General features: G+C 42.4%; 1 protein-coding gene across 5 annotated transcripts in view; it reads left to right on the plus strand.

Moving 5' to 3' along the window:
* The window catches only part of E(z) (histone-lysine N-methyltransferase E(z)), a 347,474-nt gene that overhangs the window by 261,950 nt on the left and 58,199 nt on the right, over positions 1-27,325 (plus strand). For all 5 annotated transcript variants that reach the window (XM_080277920.1, XM_080277924.1, XM_080277921.1 and 2 more), the window contains one exon: positions 5,299-5,500. In XM_080277920.1, coding sequence (XP_080134046.1) covers positions 5,299-5,500 — 202 coding nt within the window. The remainder of the gene's footprint in view (positions 1-5,298; positions 5,501-27,325) is intronic.

Consider the following 27,325-nt stretch of genomic DNA (forward strand, 5'->3'; position numbering starts at 1 on the left):
GAGGCTGCAACAAGAAACTGGGTTCCTCTCATGTCTAGGTGATCCTTGACTTTGAGGACTTTGGTTTCTTGATGTAGGTGGTCTGTGGATGTAGTAGCTGTGCAGCCTGTGATTATTTTTAGGGCCTTGTTCTGTATGGTCTGTAGAGTGTTGTAGTGTGTTTTGGTGAGGTTAGAAGCCCAGGCAGGGCTTGCATAATTCATCACTGAACATAGGTATTGTTTGTATACTGTGGTGGTGGTTTCTTTGTTTTGTCCGAATGTTGTATGGGCAACTGACCTCAAAGCATTGAGTCTTGGTGTTATTTTATTTTTAATGTTTGTGATGTGTTGTTTAAATGACATTGATGTATTGTATGTTACACCAAGGATTTTGGGTGTATGTGTGTGTGGTAAGGGGGTGTTGTTTATGGTGAGGTGTGGGATGTGACTGTGTTCTGCTGTCCAGTTTGTGAGAAAAGTCACTGTAGATTTGGTTGGGGCTATTTTGAGCCTGTTTGTGGTGAACCATTTGTGTAGTGTGTTGAGGTAAGGTTGAATGATGTGTGCAGCTGTGTTTGTGTTTTGGTGCATACATGTAAGCATTATATCATCTGCATAGGAAGCTATGTGTATCTGTGGTGTGTGGGGTGTGGGTATGTCGTGCATGTATAGGTTAAAGAGTGTAGGGGACAAAACAGATCCTTGGGGGACTCCATTTGCAAATTTTCTGATGTTAGAAGACTGACCGGCAAATGTTACGTGTGCACATCTGCCTGTTAAGTTGTTTGCCAACCATCTTTTTGTGTTATTGTGCATGTTTGTGTTGATTATTTTGTTTGTGAGGTTGTGGCGGGGGATGGCATCAAAAGCTTGGCTAATGTCTAGTGTGACTAGGAGCATTGTGTGTGGTGGCCTAGCTGAATTCATGCCATCAAAAACTCTGTGTAAGGTCTGTAAGAAGGGTATTTGTGGAGTGTAGTGGCCTAAAGCCATGTTGTGACTGGGCTAGGGGAATGTGAGGTGTGACTAGTTGTAGTACCAGCCATTCAGTGGGTGTTGTGTAGTGCTTTAGACAGTAAGAAAAGGGTGTTTGGGAGATTATGCTAGGCTACTCTCCGTGTGAGGTCAGCAAAGGGGGATGGCGAGAACAGGTCTGAATGCTAGGGAAACAGGAATTCCAGCTCTCCCTGTTGCCACTTTCGCATCCTCCTCATGTGTACCACCAAATAGCTGGTACAACATTCTACACCCTTCAGTTCGTGCAATATTTTCTTTTGTGAAAGCACTATGAAATGAGTCATTCAATATATTTGCTATTACTTAGTTGTCATGAACAAGCTCTCCTTCCAGTTTAATAGAAGGCCTATGCTATTGCTTACATTTTTCTTATTCCTTACATAATGAAAGAGTGTCTTGAGGATTCGAATTTGTTTTACATCGCATCATATTGTATCGTTTATAAAAGCTCCAACATACTTGCATGCATTTGCCTTGGTCACCAGATGGCAACTCTCCGGACTGCACGATTTCTGACTACCTCCCAATTCAGTCCCTTATCCCTGAGGCCACACTCAATGACCTCGTCCCAGGTCTTTTTCAGTCTGCCTCCCACAACCCTACCCAGATGTCAGGACCACTCAGTGCACTGGCCCATTACCCATGGGCCTTCGCTTTGTAAACAGAATCGCTGTCTCTTTTCTGTCTTTCTATAACGAAATGCTGGAATCCCAAATGGATTGCCCACAGACAAATTGCCTTGTCTTCTCTCTTGTGGCTCCCCTCCCTCCAACTCTTACCCTTTATTGATCTCTTACCCTTTATTTACAAGTGTGATGTTTAATGTCCTCAAGCAGAGCCACTGAGAATAGATAATGTACTGTACTTGATATTGATGCTTACCTCTTTTTTCTGTAATGTCTTATTTACTTTGTAAAATGTTGAAAGTATCACTAAATTTTTTTTATTTGATTTTTTTCCTTTAATAAAGCCTGAAAGGTTCCAAACTCTCCATACATATCGAGGAAGTCTCAAAGTGGTCAGTGGCTGTTTACGTGGAAAATTAACATCTGTCTAGAATCACTCCATAGACATCCAAGATCCCCTCAAATTTACGGTAAACATAGAAATGTATTCATCATTTTGTTAACAGCAGTAGTTTACAGTAATTTGGATTATATCTTGATAAGCAATAGGACTATAAGTCTGTACCATACTGTATGTAACTTCTTTTGATTTTCTAACAGCGTCATAATCCTAAGAATATTTTCAATATTGCCCCTAATTGCCTCCGTTAAAAGCACAGGATAAATCACAGTCAGACCTGAAATACCTTGTGTAAAAATTTTCCATGTTTAACTTCATATATATCTTGGATGTTTTAGCTAAATTAGTAGGTGGGGGCACTCACCATCCACTCACTCCATGTAGTGCTGCTTTGAGTGTTTGCTCTTTCCTCTCATCCTTCCTTCCTCCTGTGTCTTTCTTTCCTTGAGTCTCTCCACATCCTTCTGCCTACGGGTGACTTTACACTCCCTCTTCTGTCTTTCTTTCCTTCATTCTTTCCCCTTCCTTCTGCCTATGGGTGACTCAACACTGAGTGACAAGTGAAATGGTTTCCTGTACACCAGGAAACCATTTACTACAGTCGGTGGTAACCATATAACCAAATTATGGACCTGAAGAAACTGAAAAATTTGTAGCTTCTCCGCTAATCAGTTATCTCACTCATATGCTTTGTGAACACTAAGTTGACAGGTTGATTTGTTTTCTCATATCATGATTCTTTTAAATAAAATAAAAAAAAAGTACATATAGTATTTGTGTCTATAGGTATTACTAAAGTAGCCAAGCACAGTTTGAGTAGGTAAGTGTACGAAATACTAGTTATTCAAGCCATGCTGTGAAAGACTCTCATTCAGAAATCCTAAAATATTATTATTCTTTAACTTATGTGAGATACTGTACACTGTTAAAAAGTCACTGGGGCCCACATCAAAACTTATCTGAACTGTGGTCTGTCATTTAACCCCTTAACCACGGGGTTGTTGGGAGTGTGCCTTGCGTGTCCCGCGAGGATATTTGCGCTCCGACTGACTTTTAAAAAATATTTGCCAAAAATCAGTTATTAGTCCTAGATATTATAAATTTATAAGCATATGGCACATACCTTCAGCTTTCTCCTGGGATGTTTGTTGAGCCTTCGTCGTCTACCGTAGGACTTGTGGAGACTTCTGAAGTTGGGGAATGAAGTCTCCACTTCACACTTCCCGATACCCCGTAATATGGTTACCACTGCCTGATATTATAACTACAAACACCATTCTATGAATTTCAAGTAGTTTGGAATCCGTATTCCCCCCAAAAAAAAAACACTGCGAAAGCAATGTAAATTATGAGCACATACGAGCTTTCCTCCCGTGCTTGTTCCCTGATGGTATTCTGAGGCGGAGCTGTCATTTATTATTTATAAAAACACTCACACTTTATATTCCTAGTACTTTATTACACTTATTTATATATACAATGTTTATAAGTTTCTTTCAGTACTGGTAGTTTATTTTCACTCCAGGGATTCACTTTCTCATACTGTATACTAGCGTTGAGAGTGAAGCTGTCACTTTCACTTTCAGGCTCCCAGTATTCATACATGCTAGAGTGAAACTTTCACTTTCATTACTCCTAGTATTTATACTCGTATTCTTATATTTCTACTTATTTACATTTCTATTTATATTCTGTGCTTTATTTACATTATTTACATTTCTATTCTATTTACACTGTTATGCATTGTCACTTGCAGTAACTTATAAAGCTATTTTCCACTGTTCAGTTATATTTACATTCATTGCTTTCACATGCTGTTTACACATTATTTACACATTATTTATATTTCCACTTGTATTGTTTTAGTCACCAGAACGATTGTAGTCACTGTCCATCATAATCATTGATAAATCAGCCAGTTCACGTTCCATAGCAGAGTCACTTAGCCCTTTACCCCTTCCCACACGAGGTTTAGTAGGGGTAGAGGTCACAGGGCCCTTTACATTGGGCTAAAAGGCGGCGGAATTGGACAGGCGCGAATCCGACGTGGTTTCACCTTGAAAGACGACAGTAAACTGAATGCTGTTGCCTAGGGGCAGTGAAGGCTGCCAGTCTCAGCGTGGTGACAGCTGCTAATTTATACGCTATGAAATGATTGGCAGGAAATCTAGACAATACATAATAAATTAGGTAGTTCCAGGTGAATGTAAATATCACGTAGGCTTCTCTCTTCCTTTCTTATATATATTTTTATTATGCGAACAGGTCATACGGCATATTTCAAGGGGAAGTAAACAGGGAAAAATAGCGAACGAGTGCACGTGAGGTGTTACCAGGTGATAATTAGCCCATTCCAGATGTATGGCAGTATCAATTACCTTTTCTCTTTCTTTTATATATTATTTTGTATAAGAATAGGGCATAGGGCACATTTCAATGGATAAAATGAGTGGAAAAATCTGTCCGGGATTTGTGTAGTGCGGCGCAGCTGGTCAGGTGGGAGGAGAGAGTAATGGAGGGGAGGTAAGGAGGGGAGTCAAGGACAGGAGAAAAATGGCTAAATTGTCAACAGTGGATGGGAGTGCAGATGACATTACCAGAACTGACTATAGCTGGACACTGGCAGAACTGATAGATGATACAAGCCACCACTTGAAAGCCTGGGCAAATTCAAAATAACACAGAATCACAAAAGTGACACCCTTCGGTATGATCCCTTGCTCCCTAGCATCACGAAAGTGACGCCCCGCGGTTAAGGGGTTAAGCAGCACTGACTTTAAATCTGAGAAATTCATTGACAAGAATTAGCAATTCTTCGGTTACTGAAGGTCCTGGGGATGTTTCACCAGTCCTTAGCTAATGATCTACATAAGCTCCAGTAGTTTGCTTCTTACTTGTAAATCATCTATCTCGTATGCAAAAGCTTAATAAATCCTTACTTTTTTTGTGGGGAGGGGGGGAACGGTAACAGCAAGCTCAGTTGGAAATTGTTAGTCAGATTGCATTAATTGGTTTAGGATGTGGCAAGATGTAGATTTTGGTGACCATTTGACACTTGTACTTAACTCCTGAACTGTGTGCCAGATTGTAAGGAAATAGTCCCTAGAATTAGTGTCGTTAATAGTGTAAATTTATTAATTTATAATTTGTTTTTATTAAAGGAAAAAGAAAGTTATGGAGACGGGTAGAGTGGAAAAGGCAGTTATTTTGACAAGATTAACTAATGTAAAGCCGTAGTCTTGATTACTTGTCACATTTTTCCTCACTCTTGCAGCCTGATGCAAAAGAGAAGATGGTTGTTGCTGCTTCCTCCTGTAACTCTGAAAAATACAGGGAAGAGGAATCTTCCATTGATGTCAAACCACGCAAAATCCGGAAGCATGCCTCTGTTGACTCTGGGAATGAAGCCAGCTCTGAAGACAGCAACGACAGCATGAGGCTGAATGGACGAAAGTCAGACAAAAGCAGCTCTGGGTGTGAGTTAATGGTTAAAAGTGCTTGCTATAAAGTGGAACCAGAACACTCACTACATTTCCAGCTTCAGCAAAGAGGAAAGGAAAACAGAATATGTAGAAAGTTTACATCAGACTTAATGAAACATCTCAAGACTTTAACAGTGTGAATGATGTGTTCCTTTAATATTCTTGACAGTATGGGTGTTTTTCATTCCACGTAAGAATTGTAACTGATATTAGTATGTTGATTAAAATTACCCTTCTTAGATGCAGTATTACCATGAGAGTGAAATGAGGCAAAAAGCTTCGTAACTAGCCACATAGACATTGCTTAGGCTGGAAATGGCAATATTATTTAACACTGGGTATGCAAATGTATAAACAGTCTCTTAATTTTTTACTGTCATTTATGAACACTAAAAGTGTTAGATGTGATCATCCTCGATCTCAGAGTATTCAGCAACAAATTTCATCTCCGGCTTCAGAAATTCTTAGAAAAATGGTGTTTAGGCAATGCCTTAGCAATTATTTTAGTACAGTGGTCCCTTAACATCCATGAGGGTTAGGTAACAGAGACACCAGCATATGTTAAATATCCACGGATATCTGCTGCACCCCTTAAAAACACCCCTGGACCCCCTTAACCCTGTGGCCGCAGCAGCTGTGATGACAAGCTACTGACTTTGCTCATTGTGGAGAAATAGGAAAAAATTTGTGCGTTTTCAACTCATGTTTTATCCTACTTATCGTTAATCTTGGAAGCTAAAATTTTTGTTGGACAAACATCAGTCTTTCTCCTATCGTTTTTTTTTTTGCAAAAAACTGCATGTCCATAGGCACTCCAAGCACAGAGAACGATTTGAGAGAATACAAGGTGTGTTTTGACTGTCTGATGCAAGGGTGGTGGAAATTTCCACCAAGCCACAAGATATTTTCCATACAAAATAGGGTTACAGCCACATTACCTCATAACAGTAATTGCAGTAATAATAAAAATAAACACTTCTAGCCAGTCTCCTATGATTTTATTACGATATTTCAGTGTTTACGTTTGACTTTAGCAAAACAGTAATGATGTGAGGAAAATCATTACAAACTTTATCAAACTTCATTAATGACTTTTATTACTACTTACTTTTATAATGCTTATTCATATAATGTCATAATTCATTTCATAGCATTGCTGCACAGTTGCAAAAATGTTCACTAGCTAATGCGCTTAGCATCATGACTTCTCTGATTATCGCAAAAATATAACTAAATCACTTGTATTTTATCACAGTAATTCACAATATAATATAAAATAACACTTTCAGCCACTCTCGTATGATTTCAGTGCTATTTGGGTGTGTTTTGCTTCGTATTATTTACGAGAGGGGGGGGGAGGGCAGCCAACCAGTTTAGACCAGCTCATCAAGGGTATGTGTACACATGTGCGTGTATGTGCGTATACTGTTATTTAGTACTAGGGTAATTGTCAGTGTTTAAAAGTTTAACTCCTAAAGTTGGAGTCACTCATCCACCAAAGATAATAAAAATAAAACACTTCTAGCCAGTCTCTTATGATTTTGTTATGATATTCCAGTGTTTACGTTAGACTAGCAAAACAGTAATGATGTGAGGAAAATCATTACAAACTTTATCAAACTTCATGAATGACTTTTATTACCACTTACTTTTATAAAGCTTATTGATATAATGTCATGAGTCATTTCATGCATTGCTGCACAGTTTGCAACTGCAAAAATGTTCACTAGCTAATGTGCTTAGCATCGTGACTTCTCTGATTATTACAAAACTGTCACTTAATCACTTGTATTTTATCACAGTAATTCACAATATAATACAGTCAAGTCGCATAAGACGTGGGTAATTGGTTCTGGAACAATCCCACGCCATAGAAAACCGTGCCATAGAAATAACTAAACTTACAGGAAAAATGGAATTTGGTTCTGGAAGTTCGCCCAAAGTCCCCCTTCTCACCCCACTTTTCCCCATTTGCCCCCACTGTACACAGACACACAGTCAAGCAATCAGTCAGTGCATGTATTACATATAACAACAGGCACAAGAAACGGGAGGATGATCAGCCTTGTGTCTGCTTGGGCATAATACAGTCGTAGTAGTAGTAGTTGTTCCCAAGGCAGTCTGGCTGAACAGTTCTGAGTCCCTAAGGAAGGCCATGGCCGCGACCGGGCTTTCCCACAGAGCTATCAAGGAGTGTATGTTGTGTTGTTGGTATAGGTGATTGTGTGCAATGCAGTCTGCCATAATGTGCTTAATAATATGGTGTGCTGTGTTACATCCTGAACAGGCATCTGCAATGGAGTCATCCAGCCTCTTCTGGTTACTTAAGAGGGCTGGATGATGCCCACATCTCATCCTAGCCAGGTGGACCTTGTCCTCATGAGGGAGATAGGATTCAAAAGGGTGGATATCAGGAGGCCGTGCATGCAGCTGTGTGTTGTCTTCAAGTGACTTAATGGAGCAGCAAGTGATTTGAGTATGGATGTGCTTCTGGAGGCTGGTCTGAGGCGGGTGAGGGGGGAGAGATGACGGTATTTGCGTATGCTATTGTGTGGTGGGTGTTGTTTTGATGGTCCTTGGTGTGTGTGGATGTGCTGCCATGTAGTGTAGTGCATGTTGTGCATTTGTGGAGGCTGCAGCAAGAATTTGGGTGCTACTCATGTCTACAGTAGGTGATCCTTGACTTTGAGGACTTTGTTTTTTTGATGTAGGTGGTCTGTGGATGTAGTAGCTGTGCAGCCCGTGATTATTTTGGGGGCCTTGTTCTGTATGGTCTGTAGAATGTTGTAGTGTGTTTTAGTGAGGTTAGGAGCCCAAGCAGGGCTTGCATAATTCATCACTGAACCTATATATTGTTTGTATACTGTGGTGGTGGTTTCTTTGTTGTGTCCGAACGTTGTATGGGCAAGTGACCTCAAGGCATTGAGTCTTGGTGTTATTTTATTTTTAATGTTTGTGATGTGTTGTTTAAATGACATTGATGTATGTTACACCAAGGATTTTGTGTGGGGGGGGGTAGGGGAGTGTTGTTTAAGGTGAGGTGTGGAATGTGACTATGTTCTGCTGTCCAGTTTGTGAGAAGGGTCACTGTAGATTTGGCTGGGGCTATTTTGAGCCTGTTTGTGGTGAACCATTTGTGTAGTGTGTTGAGGTAAGGTTGGAGGATGTGTGCAGCTGTGTTTGCATTTTGGTGTGTACATGTAAGCATTATATCATCTGCACAGGAAGCTATGTGTATCTGTGGAGTGTCGGGTGTGGGTATGTCGTGCATGTATAGGTTAAAGAGTGTAGGGGACAAAACAGATCCTTGGGGGATGCCATTTGTGATGTTTCTGATGTTCGGAGACTGTCCAGCAAATGTTACATGTGCATATCTGCCTGCTAAGTAGTTTGCCAGCCATCTTTTTGTGTTATTGTGCATGTTTGTGTTGAGTATTTTGTTAGTGAGGTTGTGGCGGGGGATGGCACCAAAAGCTTTGCTGATGTCTAGTGTGACTAGGAGTATTCTGTGTGGTGGCCTAGCTGAATTCATGCCATCAAAAACTCTCTGTGTGAGGTCTGTAAAAAGAGTGGTTGTGGAGAGTGGTGGCTTAAAACCATGTTGTGATGGGGCTATTGGGGTGTGAGGTGTAACTAGTTGCAGTACCAGTTGTTCATTGACTTAGGGGGTGCAGAGGAGTGTGATGGGGAGGTGTGAGGAAGGTAAAGTGGGGTCTTTGTTGGGTTTAGGGAGAGTGATGATACTGTCATGCTTCCAGATGTTGGGTATTATTTGTGTAAGTAGCTGTAGTTTGATATGTTGGTGAGTGCATGTATGCCTTGTGGTCCAAGGTGTTTAAGGTGAATGTTTCTTATTTTGTCTGGTCCACAGGCAGATGAGTGCTTAAGGTTGTTAATGATGTGCTTCGTCTGGTTGTAAGTGAAAGGTGCGTAGTCTGGATCTGTGGGGAACTGTCTCTTACGTCAGATGATATGTCGGTCATCATGATGGGGGTTTAGATGGCTGACATGTGAAAAGTGATTGATGAGAGTGTTTGCTTGTTGTTTGTTTGAAGGTATGGTGTCTTGTTGTTGTGATGGCAGCATGTGATTGTGTTGTGTTGCTGTTGGAGAGTGTGATGCTGTTTAGTGTTTTGTAGAGTTTACTGGTGTTTGTTTTGTGGTCAAGTGTTTGGAGATAAATATTCCAGTGTAGATGTTTGCTGTTCTGATATTTTATTGTTTATTTGTGTGTTGAGATCTTGTATTTGTTGTACGGTGTCATGTGTATGGGGTGTTGGGGAGTGTCGCGGTGTGTCCCGTTGATTGATGAGGCCTTGAATTTCTGGTGTGAAGTTGGGGTTGTCTCTCTTTCTGTTGCTTGTAGGGATGTGTCTTTTGTCTGCATTTTGTATAATTGTATTGAAAGTGTGCACAGCAGTGTTGATGTTTGTGTTGGGTGTACTGTTTAGTGTTTTGAAATGTTGTTCTGTTTCAGTTGTGAAGGCCTCCCAGTTGACTCTCTTATAATTAGTGTGTGTGTGTCTGTGGCCAGTTGAAGTGATACTGGTTTTGGTAGTGATGATGATTGGGAGGTGATCAGATCCAAGGGTTTTGACCACTCTCCATGATGTAGTGGGGGCTAGGTTTGGGGAGCAGAAAGTGATGTCTGGAGACGATGGGAGGAAGAGGGGTTGGTGTGGGATGTGTGTATGTTGATGGAGATTGTTCAGTATGAAAAGATGACCTGTCTGGGATTGTAGTACCAGCCCTCTGTCTGTGTCAGGGTTGTTGACATGCCAGGCCGACGACTTTGCGTTGAAATCACCAACCAGGATGATGTTGGGTATGTTAGTGATGTGGTGTATTTGTGGAGAGTAACTGTGTGATACTGTGGAGGACGACTGGGAGGGAATGTATGTGTTTGCTAGTCGTTTGTAAAACCAGCATGAACTGGTTAGTGATGAAGCACCTATCTCTGAACTAAGACGAAGTATAATGCCTCTCATCATCATCATCATCATCATCACGTACTGTATATAATTTTCATTCTTATATACAGTACGTGTTGATGACGTTGGGAGGCATTATACTTTGTCTTAGCTCAGAGATAGGTGCTTCGTCACTAACCAGTTCATACCGGTTTTACGAACAAACCATAAACTAGTCACAATACCTAAAGAATCTTCAATGTTTCATTACTTAACACAATGAATTTGGTGAAGTTTAACGTCTTCATCAGAGAGAAAAAAGTCCACAGTTGGAGCACTTGTAGTGTGGAGCTGAAGTGGTCGCCATCTTTTGTTTACAAACTGAAGCACGTCAACCGTCAGGGGAATTTGCCCGAGCGTTTCAAACCTTGCCATTCTGCCGTGTCATAGGTGTTTTATGCGCATGGTACTTTTTTTTTTTCTTTTCTTTTCTTTTTTTTTTTTTTTTTTTTTTTCCGTGTCATAGAAAACCGCGGCGGAAGTCCATGCCATAGGCAACTTGTCTGTATGAAATAACACTTTCAGCCACTCTTGAATTATTTCAGTACATTTTTGGGTGCGTATTGCTTTGTATTACTTATGAGAGGGGGGGGGAGGGCAGCAAACCAGTTTGGACCAGGTCATCGATGGGTACGAGAGAGAGTGAGAGATAAGTGGCGGGGGAGGGTAGCAAACCGGTTTAGACTAGCTCATTGAGGGTACATGGAAGAAAAGAAATACTCCCAGCCTGTCCTAATGTTTCCCCTGATGAATTAATGGCATAAATAAATGAAGTGGCCAAAAGGAAAAGTGTTATATTTGATTCATTGGATAATGCCATTGGTGGTAGGTGGGGGCACTCACCATCCACTCACTTGATGTAGTGCTGCTCTCGGGTGTCTGCCCTTTCCTTTCCTCCATCCTTCTTTCCTTCCGCCCTCTTCTGTCTTTCTTTACTTCAGTCTTTCCTCGTCCTTCTGCCTATGGGTGACTTTACATTCCCTGTCTTTCTTTCCTTCATTCATGCCTCTTCCTTCTGCCTATGGGTGACTCTACATTGAGTGACAAGCCAAATGGTTTCCTGTACACCAGGAAACCATTTACTATGCTGGGTGGTAACCACATAGCCAAATTTTGGCGCCTAGTGGTTTAGTGGGTAATTATGGTGCTCCAATAGGATTGACCCAGTGAAGGTTTATATCCAAGGGGTGGCTGGGGTTTATTGCTCACATAATGCCACTCGGGGATGAGTGAGGCTGGTCACTCTCATCTTAAATGTTAGGACCAACTTGCTTAGCCCTGGGCTCCTATGCCCCTCATGGGGCAACATAGAATTGGATTATGAATTAATGATGATGATGATGATGATGCCATCACTAAAACAGCCATGAACTGTGCCTGGGATAATGTTACATTTGCAGTGAACAGTGTCAGCAGAGTTAAACAAGATAAAATGCTTTAGTAAATCCAGCCCTGGTACTGTATACACCTGTGGATATTTAAAACCGTTTATGTTATATCCATCTGCGGATATTTAAAACCGTGTATGTTAAAAACACGGATGTTAAGGGATGACTGTATTTTGGCCCTTAGACTTAGGTAAGGTAATGCTGCTCAAGCTGAGATTTTCACAGTGTTGCATGTATATACAGTAATTCTCAATATACAGAATCCCCTTTTATCAAATTTCGGTTTTCATGACCATCTTGAGCCGGCCAAACGTTACGTTCATTTAATGAATTTTTGTTTGATAAAAGAATGGTCGCGTGGGCAACACCAACCAGCGTGGTGTCACTACACACACACACACACACACACACACACACACACACACACACACGAGTTGAGGCGTCAGAGAGACAACATGTCATATCATCTCACTTCCTGCTGGCCACCATTGGCCACAACTGACCATACCTAAATAGTATTCTTATATTATAAGCTGTGTACTAGTTTTAACTAAATGGTGTTCTAATATAACAGAGTAAGTTTAAGCAAAAGAATTGCCTAAGTAACAGAATACTGCCAATTAGTACAGGAATGTGCTGATCAAGTTCCCAGCTGTTTCGACTACAGTACCACAGGCGAGTAAGGACATGCAAACTTGTAAGTAATTTATAATTTTCTTCTCAGTAATAACACAAGAGGACCGCAATATTTAGTAAAGTGAGTATGGAAGGAATTAAGAAGAGGGATAAAGGTAGAAAATTGGATGATGATTTCTGGCAGGAACTGGTTGAAATGGAAACATACAACAAATTAGCAGAGAAGGTGAGCAAATTGGAAAGAGCATTTCAGAGTGAAATGGATGAAATTAAGAAGCAGTTGTGCATGCAGGAGGAGGAAAATGAAAAATCACTAAAGGAATTAAACAAGAAAGACACAACAACAATTGAGCTGTCAGTTGAGGTGGGTTCACTTAGAAGGAAGATTGGTAAAATGGCAAGTACAGTTGTCAACCATGAGAGTATTATGAAGTTCAGAAATGATACAGAGACAATTAGGCAAGCAAGCTTTATGTTAGACCAAAGCAGTGATACTGAAGAGAAGATAACCCACGTGAATTAAGTGATGCAGTTACAAAGATGATTGGAAACTATATATGCTGAAATGGTGAAAGTAAAGAAAGACTTAGAAACAAGAGTCAAAGAAAAAAGCATCAGAAAGGAAGTGAAAGAAATTATTAAAAACATCCCAAAATTGGTCAAAGATTCAGCAGATGTCAACAGATCTGTAGTAATCACTGTTATAGAGGAGGAAGAAATACAAAACAAAATTTTGAGACAAAAAAGAGATGGCAAATGTAATGAACTTATTGAAGGAAGTATCAGAGGAAATCTGTAATAAAGACATAAAGGAACACAAAAGACTAGGGAAATATGAGAGAAATAAGTCAAGATCTCTGAAAGTAACCATCCAGAGTGCGAACACTGTGGAGGATATACTAAAAAATGCAAGCAAACTCATGGAAAAAGAGGAGTTTTAAAAAGTATGGATAAAAAACATGCCAAACTTAAGAGGAATTTGGAATACTAAAAGAAGAGAGGGAGGAGACAAAAACAAAGAATGAGGAAAAATCAGAGGAAGAAAAGAGTACTTTTTTTTACAAAGCAATTGGCCTGCAGGTACGATAGTGCTACATAACCAACAGGGAACAAAACGGAAGAAGGTAGTAGACTCAAGTTATGGCAAGCATGTAAACAAAATAATTAGGTTGATGTACCCAAATGTAGATGGAGTGGTGTCTTAATTATTAGAGATGAAAGACTATACCAAAGAAAAGGAACCACATATTATTTGCCTAACTGAAACAAAATTAACCCCAAAGATATCAAATGATACCCTAAACTTAGGGGAATACAATTTATGGAGAAGAGACAGATATTTAAGAAAGAGGGGAGGAATTATAATGTGAACAAAGACAAATTTACAAGTCAAAGAAATAGGACTAGATATACCCTCACAAGTAGAACTGATTGCATTGGAGATTAACACACTTGAAGGGAAATCAGTTGTGACAAATTTATACATTCCATCCAAAACAAACACTTGGGAAAGAGGTGAATATAAAGACCTTGCAGAAAGTACATTTCAAAGTTTAACCCATTGACTTCGGCTGTATCATATGTGATATTTGAGTCCAAATGGCTCTGACTGTGGGTGTATCATATGATTTCCTGCTTTCAAAAATTCCACCATCAGAAATGGCACAAAATAAATCAGCTAGCAACTCATGGCACTCTATAGAATATTGCCATACATAGATTAGCATTTTTACGAGGAGCAGAGCTCAGCTCAGTTACCTACAAAATGACGAAGGTAATAGTACATATCATCTCCATGCTGCCGCTAGCAGTAGCCCAAGCAAATATTAGATGAAATCTCTGGATGAGTGAAGTGATGATAGTGACACATTGTTTGATGGTGACAGTGATGGTTCAGATTCTGGTTTACACCTTATCTGATCACAAAATTGACACTGACAACACAGTACAACCATAACACATCATTCGCCAGGCACCACCACACAGGGAATATTTGTTACTTCACGGACCTGTTTCAGGGATTATTTTTTTGTTTGCTATATTGTGTTATATACCATTGAACTTGGGATTTTTTTCTCTATCCTTTGACAATATTATTTTTTTTTCTAATATTGTTTTCATAATATTTGAAAACTGCCGCACACAGGATGTATATGTAAACAAACACTGATCCAGTGAATGGGTTAATAGAATGGAAGAGAAATCAGAAAAAATTATATTAACTGGATACTTCAAATCAAATACAAATTGGAATACTCTAGTTGTAAAAAGCCATGAAAAGCTGTTGGGATCAAAAGCTCCCATTTTTTGTGCAGGAGTTTTTCCTAACACAGCATGCAAGGGAAATCACCAGAAAAAGAGGATTTGATGATCCATCAGTACTAGATCTTATGTTTACCAAGCAAGAAGATGAAATTGGCGGTATAACGTATGACCTCCCATACGGCAAAAGCGAACATTCAGTATTAAATAGTAACTTCAGGATTGCATATGACATTACCAGTAATGAGAGTTACAAAAAGAGTCTAAACTACAGAGAGGGCAACTATCATGACCTGAAGAAGGACTTCGTAGAAATAAATTAGGAAAAGGAACTTAGAGGGTGAAAGACTGACGAAGAGAGTGTATGTGAGTGAGGTGGGGGGGGAAGAGGGAGGGGGAGGCCGAGAATGAGATGGAGGGATGGGGTGGAGAGGTATATGAGAGAGGGGGGTGTGAGTTGGGAGCAGGGCAGTGAAATGGCGGGGGACAGGGCGACTTGGAGGCAATTTGTTTGTGGCCACCCCAAACGGGATTGAGGCGTCTGGCAATAGATAGAGAGATAGATAGAACTTAGAGGTTTGAATATTGTATATAGAAAATTCTGTGATTGTTATGAAACAGAAGTCCTAAATTACATACCTCAGCACAAAGCAACAGAAATGAAAATACAGAAATGGTTTAATACAGAATGTAAAAAATCAAAAGAAAAAAGAGACTTCCTGTGGAATAGATAAAGAAGACACAATAGTGAGAGGGCATATAACAGTTATAAACAGGCAACAAATGATTAAACAAAGATAAGGAGGGAACCCCAAAGACAGTTTGAGGAAGACATTATAACTAAAAGTAGTGGTCAACATGAGCATTTTTACAGCTACATCCAAAGCAAAACCAAAGTTAAAGATAAAATACAGTCTTATGGATGAGAGGATCATCTATACACAAGAGAAAGATATTTGTGAAGTGCTAAATAAAAACTTCCAATCTATCTATCTATCTCAATCCCGTTCGGGGTGGCCACAAACAAATCGCCTCCACACCGCCCTGTCTCCCGCCATTTCACTGCCCAGCTCCCAACTCACACCCCCCTCTTTCATATACCTCTCCACCCCATCCCTCCATCTCATCCTCAGTCTCCCCCTCCCTCTACCCCCCTCCACCTCACTCACATACACTCTCTTCATCTGTCTTTCACCCTCCATCCTCTCCACATGGCCAAACGACCTCAGTGTATTCCTCCTAACACTTCCTATCACATCCACATCCACACCACAATGCTCCTTTATATCCTCATTTGTCAGCCTGTCTCTCCATGTGACTCCACAGGCTCCTCTTAAATAACTAATTTCCACTGCTCTCACTCATGACTTGTGCCCTTCCAGCAATGTCCTAGCTTCACTTCCATATGTTCAAGTTGGTATCACAATACTGTCATGTAGTAACTTTTTCACTTCCATGCTCACTTCCCTGCTTCTTATCACTGCATTCAAGGAACCAGCAACCTTTCTTTGCTACTGTACCCTTTAAAGCACTTCACCCTCCAAACCTCCATCATTACTCATCACAGTACCCAAGTATTTAAACATACTCACATTTTCCAATTCCTCACCATCCAACCTTGCTGTACATTCACTGACTTCACCTCTCTCAGAGACCATCACTTTACTCTTCCCTACATTCACCTTTAGATTCCGTTTCTTACACACTCTCCCAAACTCATCCACCAAGCCTTGCAGCTCTCCTTCGTCTTCTCTCAACAACACAGTATCATCTGCAAACAACAGTACAGGGAGTTTCCAAACACTACCCTCTCTCACCAGGGCCACTCCAACATCCACTACTCTACCTTGTACCTCTTTTATTACCCCATCCATGTACAGATTGAACAACCATGGAGACATGACACATCCCTATTTCAACCCAACCTTCAAAGAGAAAAATTCACTCAGTTCACCATCCACACGCACTGCAGCCTTAGCACCATCATACATACTCTTCACAGCATTCAACAACTTCCCATCTACTCCATATATTCTTAATACTTTCCACAATCCTTGTCTATCCACCCTGTCATATGCTTTCTCCAAATCCATGAAAGCCGCATACAACTTCTTTCCCTTCTTTAGAAACCTTTCCACTAAAGATCTAAGAATGAATACCTGATCTACACAACCTCTTCCCTTCCTAAAGCCTACCTGTTCTTCTCCAACTAATTCCTGTGTTCTTTCTCTAACTCTGTCAATAGGTATTGTACCATACACTTTTCCTATTATACTAAGAAGACAAATGCCCCTATGATTACCACACACTTCTTTTTCCCCTTTTCCTTTGTACAAGGGAATAATTATACAGAAATCACTCCAATATCCGACGTAATAGAGCCATAGGCACGTCCGGATAGTGGTCCTGTCCGGATATTGGGCCCCAGCTTATGGACTTGTACTTTTGGACCCTAACTCAGAGAAACACCTATACAACTCCCTCTGGACATGCATAGCACCTATTTAAGACCCAAATCACACCAGTAAGGCACATAAATGACTGAAATAAATGCAAAAGAAGCATAAAATGAGGGTTTAGAAGTAGGTTCATACAATAATAAACATTCTGGTGACTGGCTCCTGGACTGGTACTTATGGACCCTAACCTAGCCTAACTCAGAAAAACACCTTCCTACTGCACATGCATAGCTCCTAACACCCTATTCACACCAATAAAGGACATTAGAGAGTGAAATGAGGTAAGTACAGTATGAAACATTCTGCTTACTTACAGCAAGTCCATGGCCACCCTGATGAATAACCGCCTCCTCTCGGACTCTGACAGTAAGAAGGATTTCCTGAAGCACTTCCAGTACACTGCTCCTGAAGTCTTGCACTGAACTTAGTCAATCGCACACAGAAGTCCGTTCTCTTTACAGTGCGCACTCTTGTCTTACTAATGCTCCATTGTAACTTACTAAGTGTTGCACTCTGCACTTTAACTTTTCCCATTCTTCTAATAAATTTCCAAAGCCAAAACAAACAAGTCTATTTACGTTAAATTTTGTTCCAAATGAGTCTTTTCTCTCACAACTGTAAATCCTTAACACAACACACTGTTTTTTTAACTGCACAACACTCTAAATTCCCGTGTGGTCTAGTGGAGAAGTTCTTGCTGTTTTATTCGTTGTCAGAGTCCGAGAGTATCACTGGCAGGTGACCTAGGGGTGTGTCGCTGGGTCGTGGTGATGGCGTGCCCACTGCAGATGACTCTGAAGACAGCCGCAAAACTCACGTCGACCGGTGACTCCACCGTGACTGATGTGCTGGGCTGTGTCTCGGAGCATGAGGGCCTGTCTTGGGGAGGCAATGGAGTGGAGCCAGGGCTGGGCACAGCGGGGGTCACGGGCCTGAAAAAACTGTCAATGGTTGATTGACGCAATGACCGACGAGTTTGACGATTGATGATGCGCTGCCTGAAAGCATGCATTTCCTCCACGAGTCCCAAGGGCCCCATCTCCCTGTTGCAGTCCGGGTGTTCCAGGTAGTCTAGGATGAACTCTAGATGTTCCCGGAGTGCGCTCAGCTTGGGGATGGCTGGAGTAGTGTCCTGCTGAGAGGAGTCCACATCATCGTCGCCTTCCTCATCGGAATCTTCAAGCTCGGTACTGACACCTGCAACTGAAGACGCGATCTCGATATCAGACAATGTCTGATACCCAGGATCGCCCTCGTTGTCATCCAACCACTCACGAACATCGTCCACATCAACATCGTCGCCCTGCGTATGTAGCCATGCATGGAAGTCATCCACGCCAAACCCTAGAAAATCGTACTCCACATCTGTTCCGAGAAGCAGACGAGACCAACTATTTTCCAGAGTCTTCACAGGGACTTCCTTCCAAGCACTGGCCCAGTTGTACAGCGCAGACTTGATGTAGCGGCGAAGGTTTTCCAAAGTCCGCTTGCCTCGTGTGTCCCGTTCCTCCTTGCGCTCGTCCTTGTCCTCGAGAACAACCATCACCTCGTCCAGGAACTTCCTTCGGTATAGGCGCTTTGTTTCCACAATCACTCCTTGGTCCATTGGTGGGATGAGAGCAGTCATATTAGGTGGCAGAAACATGCACCTAATCTGGCCATTCTCAGCAACCAAGTCCTTGTCGCACAGGTGGGCAGGTGCATTGTCGAGGAGAAGGAGGGCCTTTACCTGGTTGCACGGGATTCCCAGTGTCTTCATCTGGTAATTGATGACCTCATTGACGAAGTGGCGGTGGAACCAGTCTTTGAAGATCACAGCTGTAAACCATGCCTTCAAAGAATGGTACCAGACAAAAGGAAGGACATCCATCACCCCACAAAGACACCGAGGCTGCTTTGCGCGGCCAACAACAACGGACTTAAGCCGGTGCATGCCGTTACCATTGGCACAACACAAAGCAGATATCCGTTCCTTGGAGAGCTTGCGGCCAGGTACACTCTTCTCCGTCTCCTGGGCTAGAGTGTTCATTGGCAGCGAGCGATAGAATAGACCAGTTTCGTCTGCGTTGTAGACTTGACCGAGAGTGAGGTCTTCACTGTCGATCAAGCCCTTCACCTTGTGCCGAAACTCGTCAACTCCATCCTCGTTAGCGTCCAAAGCTTTGCCATGAGCTTTACGGTTGGTAAGGCCATGCCGTAACTTGAACGCAAAGAACCAACCCTCGGATGCCTTGAAGTCTAGGGCGTCGTGAAGCCTGGCAAACATCTCAGCAGCAGCCTTCAGCTCCATTCCACATACCATCACACAAGCAGCACATTGTTGTCGATACCAAAGCAACGTGGAGCAGTCGATTTCTGCAAACTTGGGGGTAAACATCACCTTCCTCTCCATGTTGCGTTTGCTTCTTGACGAGAAGTCAGCCGTGTACTGCATGAGTTTGTGTCGGGATCTCTTAATATCGAACAAAGTAGATCGGGCCAGGTTAAACTCGCGGAGAATGCGGGAAGAAGACCACCCCGCATCTACTTTCTCCAATATCTCCCATTTCTTCTCCAGAGTCAACACCACTCTCTCCCTTTTCTCAGGTGGCGGGGCCATCATCACACACACTAAGAGGAGGCCCGAGAGCAGCAGGAGTGCCTGCAGCAGGTAAGGCACCACCACAAAAGCGATCACGTGGGCAGCCATAACGACGAGCGTGCACTCGCGGTGAGAGACAGGCGGAAAGTGGGGAGGATGCAGCGGCGCTCTATCGGACGTCAGAGGAATGATGCGCCACAACAATGCTCTCCTGCGCCATGTGCGGCAAGTTCAAATTACGGGCGGGAAAAATTCGTTTTTATTTTTTGTTTTTGGGTGTTTTCGGACCATTTTGGGAATATTGGATCCCGGGACGATTATGTCCGGTTAGTGGGGATGTTCGGATATTGGGCGTCCGAATATTAGAGTGATTACTGTATCTGACTTCCAATCCTCCGGGACTCTACCTTCCTCCCAGGCCAATCTGCCGGTTCCGCCAGCAATAGGTCGTGGGTCCAGGGCGAGATGGGGCTCGGGCCTGTGCTAGAGGGTACAGGGCATTGCGGTTCCAAGGCTGCCGCTTCCGCCCAATGGAGAGGGGCCCGAACCTGGGAGTAGTGCCCCAGGAGGCTGCCCTATCAGTGGGTGTATAATAGCGGGATAGTTGCAGTGCCAAGGCGCGCTTGGAGGGTGTCCCTGCAGCTGTCCTGGCAGGGTGCCCAGAGGCCACTACCACAGCCACTGGTAAGCTGGTGGGCTAGGGGTCCCAGATCCATTGCCTGGACCTGGGACTGTGCAGTGAGTGGGACCTGTGCTATGTCTGTCCCCCTTCATTAATACTGAAGATGACAAAACAAAATAAGTTTCAAAGCAAGCCTGAGGACAGTAAATCACCCATGGGGATGAGGATGGGTTCATGGAATGTGGGAAGCTTGAGGGGAAGAGCAGGGGAAGTCGTTGAGGCATTCAGTAGGAGGTGGGTGGATGTGGCGTGTTTGCAGGAAGTCCGGTACAGGGGTGGATCAGCCAGAAAGATTGTTGGGAAGGACTGTTGCTATAAGTTGTTTTGGCAGGGGGGGACAGACGGATATGGAGGTGTTGGTGTGATGGTTGTGGAGAAATGGGTGGAATATGTTATGAATGTTTTGAGAGTAAGCGATAGGATATTGGTAGTGAAAGTTCTGTTGGGTAGAAAGATAGCTGCGATTATATCGGCATATGCTCCACAGGCTGGATTGGATGAAGCAGAGATAGATAGATTTTGGGATGATTTAATATGTGTAGTGGGATGATGAGAGAGTGATTTTGGGAGGGGACTTAAACGGTCATGTAGGTGAAGCAGCACAGGGTTATGAAGGAGTGCATGGGGGATGTGCGTATGGTATAGGGAATGCAGAAGGGGAAAGGATACTCGAGTTTGGGGAGGCAACAGACATGATTGTGTGCAACGCATATTTTAGGAAAAGAGACAGTAGGTTAATTACGTATGAGTCTGGGGGAAATAGCAGTCAGATAGATTATTTTCTGGTTAGGAGGGCCGATAGGAGGTTAGTGAGGGATGTTAAAGTTATAGGAAGTGAGGAGTGTGTGCAGCAGCACAAACTATTGATTTGTGATATGGTGCTTAAAGAACAAATGATGAAAAAGAGGACTTATGTACCTAGGAGGAAAATATGGAAGCTGAAAAACCAAGTAGTAAGGGATGCCTTCTATAGCGAGTTGAGGAGAGTGGTGGCTGAACAGGGAGCTGTAGACAGAGGCGTTAATGAACAGTACAGAGCCCTCAAGAACAATTTCTTGAGAGTTACTGATGTAACATGCGGTTGGACAAGAGGACCACCAAGACATAAAGTAACTTGGTGGTGGGATGAGGGTGTAGAAGCTGCAGTTAAGGAGAAAAAAAGGCTTTTCCGGGAATGGAAGAAGGGTGGTAGCAAAGAGGAATATTTGGCTGCCAAGCGTAGGGCTAGAAGAGAGGTATACAGGGCAAAGTTTGAGTCACAGAGACTATTACTTGATAACCTAAGTCATGGGGAAAGGAAAAATATATTTAGGGTGGCAGGTCAAGTAAAGAGGGATAATCGGGATATTATAGGTGAGCAGTGTGTGAAGAATGATGAAGGAAGAGTAGTGGTGAACAGTGAGGATATTAAAGGTGCATGGAGAGAGCATTATAACCGATTGTTGAATGAGGAGTTTAACTGGGACAGGGAAGGTTTGGAGCCAGCAGATCCAGTGTCTGGCCCTTGGCCTTCGATTGATACTGCTCCTGTGAGTGAGGCAATAGGCAGGATGAGGGTGGGGAAGGCAGCAGGTGTGTCTGGGTTGACTGCTGAAATGTTGAAGGCCTCAGGCGATATAGGGGTGAGTCTAGTCACTGACCTGATTAATAGGATTATTTATGAGTGTGTTGTCCCAGATGATTGGCTGAAGAGTGTAATTGTAAATGTGTGTAAAGGGAAGGGTGATACCCTGGAAAGAGGAAATTATAGAGGTATAAAGCTTTTAGATCAGATAATGAAGGTATGGAGAGAGTTTTAGAGGGTATGATTAGAGAAAGAATGAATATTGATGAGATGCAGTTTGGGTTTATGCCAGGCAGGGAGACCACTGATGCAATATTCATTGTTCGACAGCTTCAGGAAAAATATATTGGTAGGAGAAGGGATCTTTATTTTGTTTTTGTTGATTTGGAAAAGGCCTTTGACAGAGTCCCTAGAGAGGAGGTGAAGTGGGCAATGAGAAAGCTTGGCCTGGAGGAGTGGCTAGTTAGGGTGCCTATGGCTATGTATGTGGGTGCTCGCACCCAGGTAAGAGTGAATGGAGATTTGAGTGATGAGTTTTCCGTGAATGTTGGTGTGCATCAGGGGTCAGTCTTGAGTCCCATGTTGTTTATCATGGTACTTGAAGTCCTTTCACGTGACTTTAGAAACGGACTCCCGTGGGAGTTGTTGTATGCTGATGATTTGGTGTTGATTGCAGAGAACGAAAGGGAGGCGGAGGAAAGGTTTAGGAAGTGGAGAGATGGTATGGGGCACATGGGTTTAAGAGTAAATGCAGATAAAACAAAAGTGATGATATCTAGGGTTGGTGGCAGTACTGTCAAAGATGAGGGAGAGTGGCCATGGGCAGTTTGCCACAAGGGCGTGGGAAGTAATTCCATCTTGTGCGGTGTGTGTGATAAATGGGTGCATAAGAGATGTGTCAGAGGTAGACTGCGAGATAATGCTGATTTTATGTGTATGGCGTGTCAGGGTGAGCAGGTGGAGATTGTCAGCCGTGAAAGGATTGAACTTGCTGGTGAATCTCTTGAGTGTGTGGAAGAGTTTTGTTATTTGGGAGACATGTTGTGTGCTGGAGGTGGGGCTGGAGCTAGCTTTGTGGCTAGGGTGAGAAGTGGTTGGAAGAAGTTCAGGGAGCTCTTGCCTCTCCTGACATTGAGAGGACTCTCCCTATGTGCTAAGGGGTCATTGTATACAGCATGTGTTAGGAGTGTAATGCTGTATGGTAGTGAGACCTGGGCAGTGAAGGAGGAAGATATTTGCCGGCTCAGACGTACAGAAATGACAATGATTAGGTGGATGTGCAGTGCGTCCCTGCATCCAAGGCCTGGATGGGGTCGGTTTACGATGGAAGAGTTGAGAGGTAGGATGGGACATGAGTGTATTGGTGTTGTGATGAGGAGAGGTAGATTGAGGTGGTTTGGACATGTGGAGAGGATGGGGGATGATAATTGGGTGAGGAAGGTGAGAAGTGTTAATATTGGGGGTGGGGTTATGAGGGGTAGACCGAGAAAGACATGGGACGAGGTCATTAAGTGTGACCTCAGGGTTAAGGGACTGAGCAGGGAGGCTGCAATGGATCATGCAGGGTGGAGAGCTGCCATTAGGTGACCAAGGCTGACACATGCAAGCATGTTGGAGCCTTTAAAAACGAAACGAAACAAACGAATTCTACTGCTGTCTCTCCCCCATGCTTCAGCTTTTCACCACACACTCCATCAATTCCTAGGGCTTTCCCCAATTTAACTTTCTTCATTGCTTCCACAATTTCTATCCTACTGATATTTTCCTGTCTTCTCACCTCCCTCCTTCTCCTAGCCATTCCCCAGCCAGTTATACTCGCATTACTTCCATCCTCTATGTTCAGCAATTCCTTGAAGTGTTCTCTCCATCTGCTCATTTTTTCTCCCTTCTCCACTAGTAATCTACCATTTTATCTTTCACTCCTCTGCTAACTTCACTTCCACCCTGTCTTACTCTTTTCACCTCTTTCCAGAACAGTTTCTTACAGTCCCTTCACTTTACACTCAAGTTCCTTCCAAATTCCTCATCCGCTCTCTTCTTACTCTCACTTACTAATCTTTTCACCTCTCTCTTTCTTTCTATATATAACTCTCTCTTCTGCCTCTCAACTTCTTCCACACCCCTATTTCTCATCCATTCATTGTATGCTTTCTTCTTTTGTGTCATAGCCTGTCTCACCTCTTCATTCCACCACGCTGTTCCTTGTACCCCCCTCCGTCTTCTCTTCCTCCTACACACCACATCACATGCTGCACATATTTCTTCAGTAAATATCCTGCACACACCTTCCACGTCCCCCATCTGCTCCAATTCATATTTGCCCAATCGTTCCTCCACTTCTCTCTTATACTCTGCCTTTTTCTCAACCTCTTGTAACCTTTCCACTCTTCTTACAAATACTCCTTCTTCCTGTCCTTCCCTTCTTCTATTTCTCCATCCTAATTGGACCTTGATTCTAATCACCACCAAGTAGTGGTCAGAAAGTCCACTCCCCCAACCTCTATAAGCTCTTGCATCCATTACACATTTTTGCATCCTTTCATCCACACACACATAATCAATCATTGCCGTCCTTTCATTCAGTTTACCATCCACCCTTCTCATCACTCGCCATGTATACCTGTGGAACATTTTGTGTCTGAAGAGGGTATTGGCTATCACCAACCCCCTCCCAGCACAAATGTCCACTAACGCACTGCCATTCTCATCTATCTCAGCAGGCACACCCCACTCACCAACTATTCCATCCACCTTCACATTCCCTACTTTACCATTCATATCACCGATCAAAAACACTCTCTCGTTCCTTCCAAACTTTTCCATGCACACTTCCACATTTGTCCAGAACTCTTCTCTCACTCTGCTTGCACGATGTTGCGTTGGCACATACACACACACAATCGTCCACATTTGTATTCCAACTTTCAATCTTACCCACACAATCCTTGACCCAACTGATCCATATTCTCTTATGCTCTTTTTCCATCTTTTACTCACAACTATATGTACTTCTTTTGCCCTCTCATTCTCACCTACTCCTGCACATATACCCCATCCATACTCCCATTCTCTCACACTCTCACCTCTCCATTTCGTTTCAGTTATTCCGCATACATCCACTTTTGCACCCTCAAGCACATGGACAATCTCTCTTTCACCTCATCGTTCGCTCCCCTTACATTCCACATTCCGATCACCATGTCCTTTTTCCGGTCCTTGGTTGTCATCTTTTGGTCAGACCTTGTCTGAGGCTTATTGTTTGTCTTTTTAGTTAGTTGTTTTCCGGGGAAGGGCACTAACCGTCCGCCAACCCTTTTAGTCGCCTTTTACGACAAGGACGGATACTTGGGGAGTATTCTTGAAAAAACTTCCAATCACTTTTTGCAAAAGAAAGTAACTTTGAGAGAGATGATATGGAACATGGATGCCCACACATATTATAAATTATACAAATATCAGAAAAAGAAGTACAGGAAGAATTAAGTAAGTTAGACAAAGGAAAAGCATATGATCCTGACAAAATTTCAGGTTGGGTGTTAGATGACTTTGCAGAAGAGTTAAGCAGACCATTGTATTTAATATTCAAGGAATCCTTAGGTCAAGGTAAACTACCTGATATTTGGAGGAAAACAAACATTGTTCCCCAGTTCAAGAGAGGGAATAGACAGGATCCACTCAACTACCGACCAGTATCACTGACCGGTGTCGTAAGTAAAAAAAAGCTGATAAGAAAAGTTTGGGTAAAACATCTAGAAGAACACAGTATGATAACAGAGGGGCAGTTTGGTTGTAGAAGGTGAAAATCATGTGTTACTAATCTATTAAGCTACTATGGTAGAGTTGCAGAAACATTACAGAAAATAGAAGGATGGGTGGACAGTATCTGTTTAGATTTCAAGAAAGCATTTGACAGAGTACCACATCAAAGACTTTTCTGGAAACTGTACCATGAAGGAGGTATCCAAGGCAGTCTGTACTGTTGGATGCAGGATTTTCTCTGAAAAAGGGAAATGAGAATAGTATTATGGGGAAATTACTCATCATGGAGGAAAGTGACTAGCGGAGTTCCACAGTGCTTAGTGCTGGCACCAATTATGTTTTTAGTATATATACAAGTGCTCGTGGGCCCTTCGAGCCCTCTCGCATTTGCTCCTGGGGAGGGCTCTCACTCTGTGCGCTCGCTCTCTCGTTCTTCACACTTGTGTCCTTCTGCTTCTCACTCGTTTCCTTGTGCTTCGCACACGCGTTGCGATTGTTTCAGGTATTCCGAGTCACGTTTATGTGCTGTACTAGTGTAACCTTGTCACTATCAGCCATCAAGGCAACATCGAAGGACCCATGATGGTCCGTTTATGTGCTGTTCTAGTCTAACGTCGTCACTTGGATTTTTTGCTGCTAACCAATTGACTGTGTTATTTGCTGCTTCGGGAATGGAACCCAAGTTGTCCACACTTAAGTCCGAGATATTAACCACTCGGCCACGGCAACCGACTGGGTGCCAGGAGCGGCATTTTTTGGTCCAAATTTGATCGGTCATTAAATATAGTAAAAGTTTTTCAGTCGTGATGGGACCAAGTTTTTTCACATCAGCGAATTTTTTCTGATTTTTATGCCAATTTTGGTGCAGTTTGAATGTGTAGTTTCAGTTGCCTAAAATACAAACACACACACACACACACACACACACACACGGCTACTACTATGGTATATTAGATAACTGGCATAGACAGTAACATTGGAAATATAAGCTGTCTTAATATGTTTGTGGATGTTACCAAAATACAAAGGAAAATTACTAACACAGATTCTTGCAAAGAGCTGCAAGAGTAATTAAATAAGCTTCATGAATGGAGCAATAAATGACAAATGGATTTTAATGTGGACAAGTGTCATGTAATTAACTTTGGTAAAAGTGAGAAAAGACCAGTTTGGGAAATCAGGAAGATCAACCCTACACATATAAGAAAGGGAGGACCTAGGAGTGATTATCAGTATCAGACTATCTCCAGATGACCACATCAGTGAGAAGGTACAGAACATTTATACATTGCTTGCTAATATGAGAAAAGCATTCACATTTATAAATAAAGACATGCTGAGAAAGATAATAAGATCATTCATCACATCAACCCTGAAGTATGCATCAGTAGTCTGGAATCCTCAACTCAAAAAACACATAAATAATATTGAAAAAGTTCAAAGGGTAGCTACAAGATGGGTACCAAGTGTAAGGGATCTAAGCTAAGAAGAAAGACTAGAAAACTAAATATACCAACA

Source organism: Coenobita brevimanus, chromosome 71 (genome assembly GCF_032717465.1).
Source record: "Coenobita brevimanus isolate Jiangsu-jjx chromosome 71, ASM3271746v2, whole genome shotgun sequence".
Taxonomy (NCBI): Eukaryota; Metazoa; Arthropoda; class Malacostraca; order Decapoda; family Coenobitidae; genus Coenobita; species Coenobita brevimanus.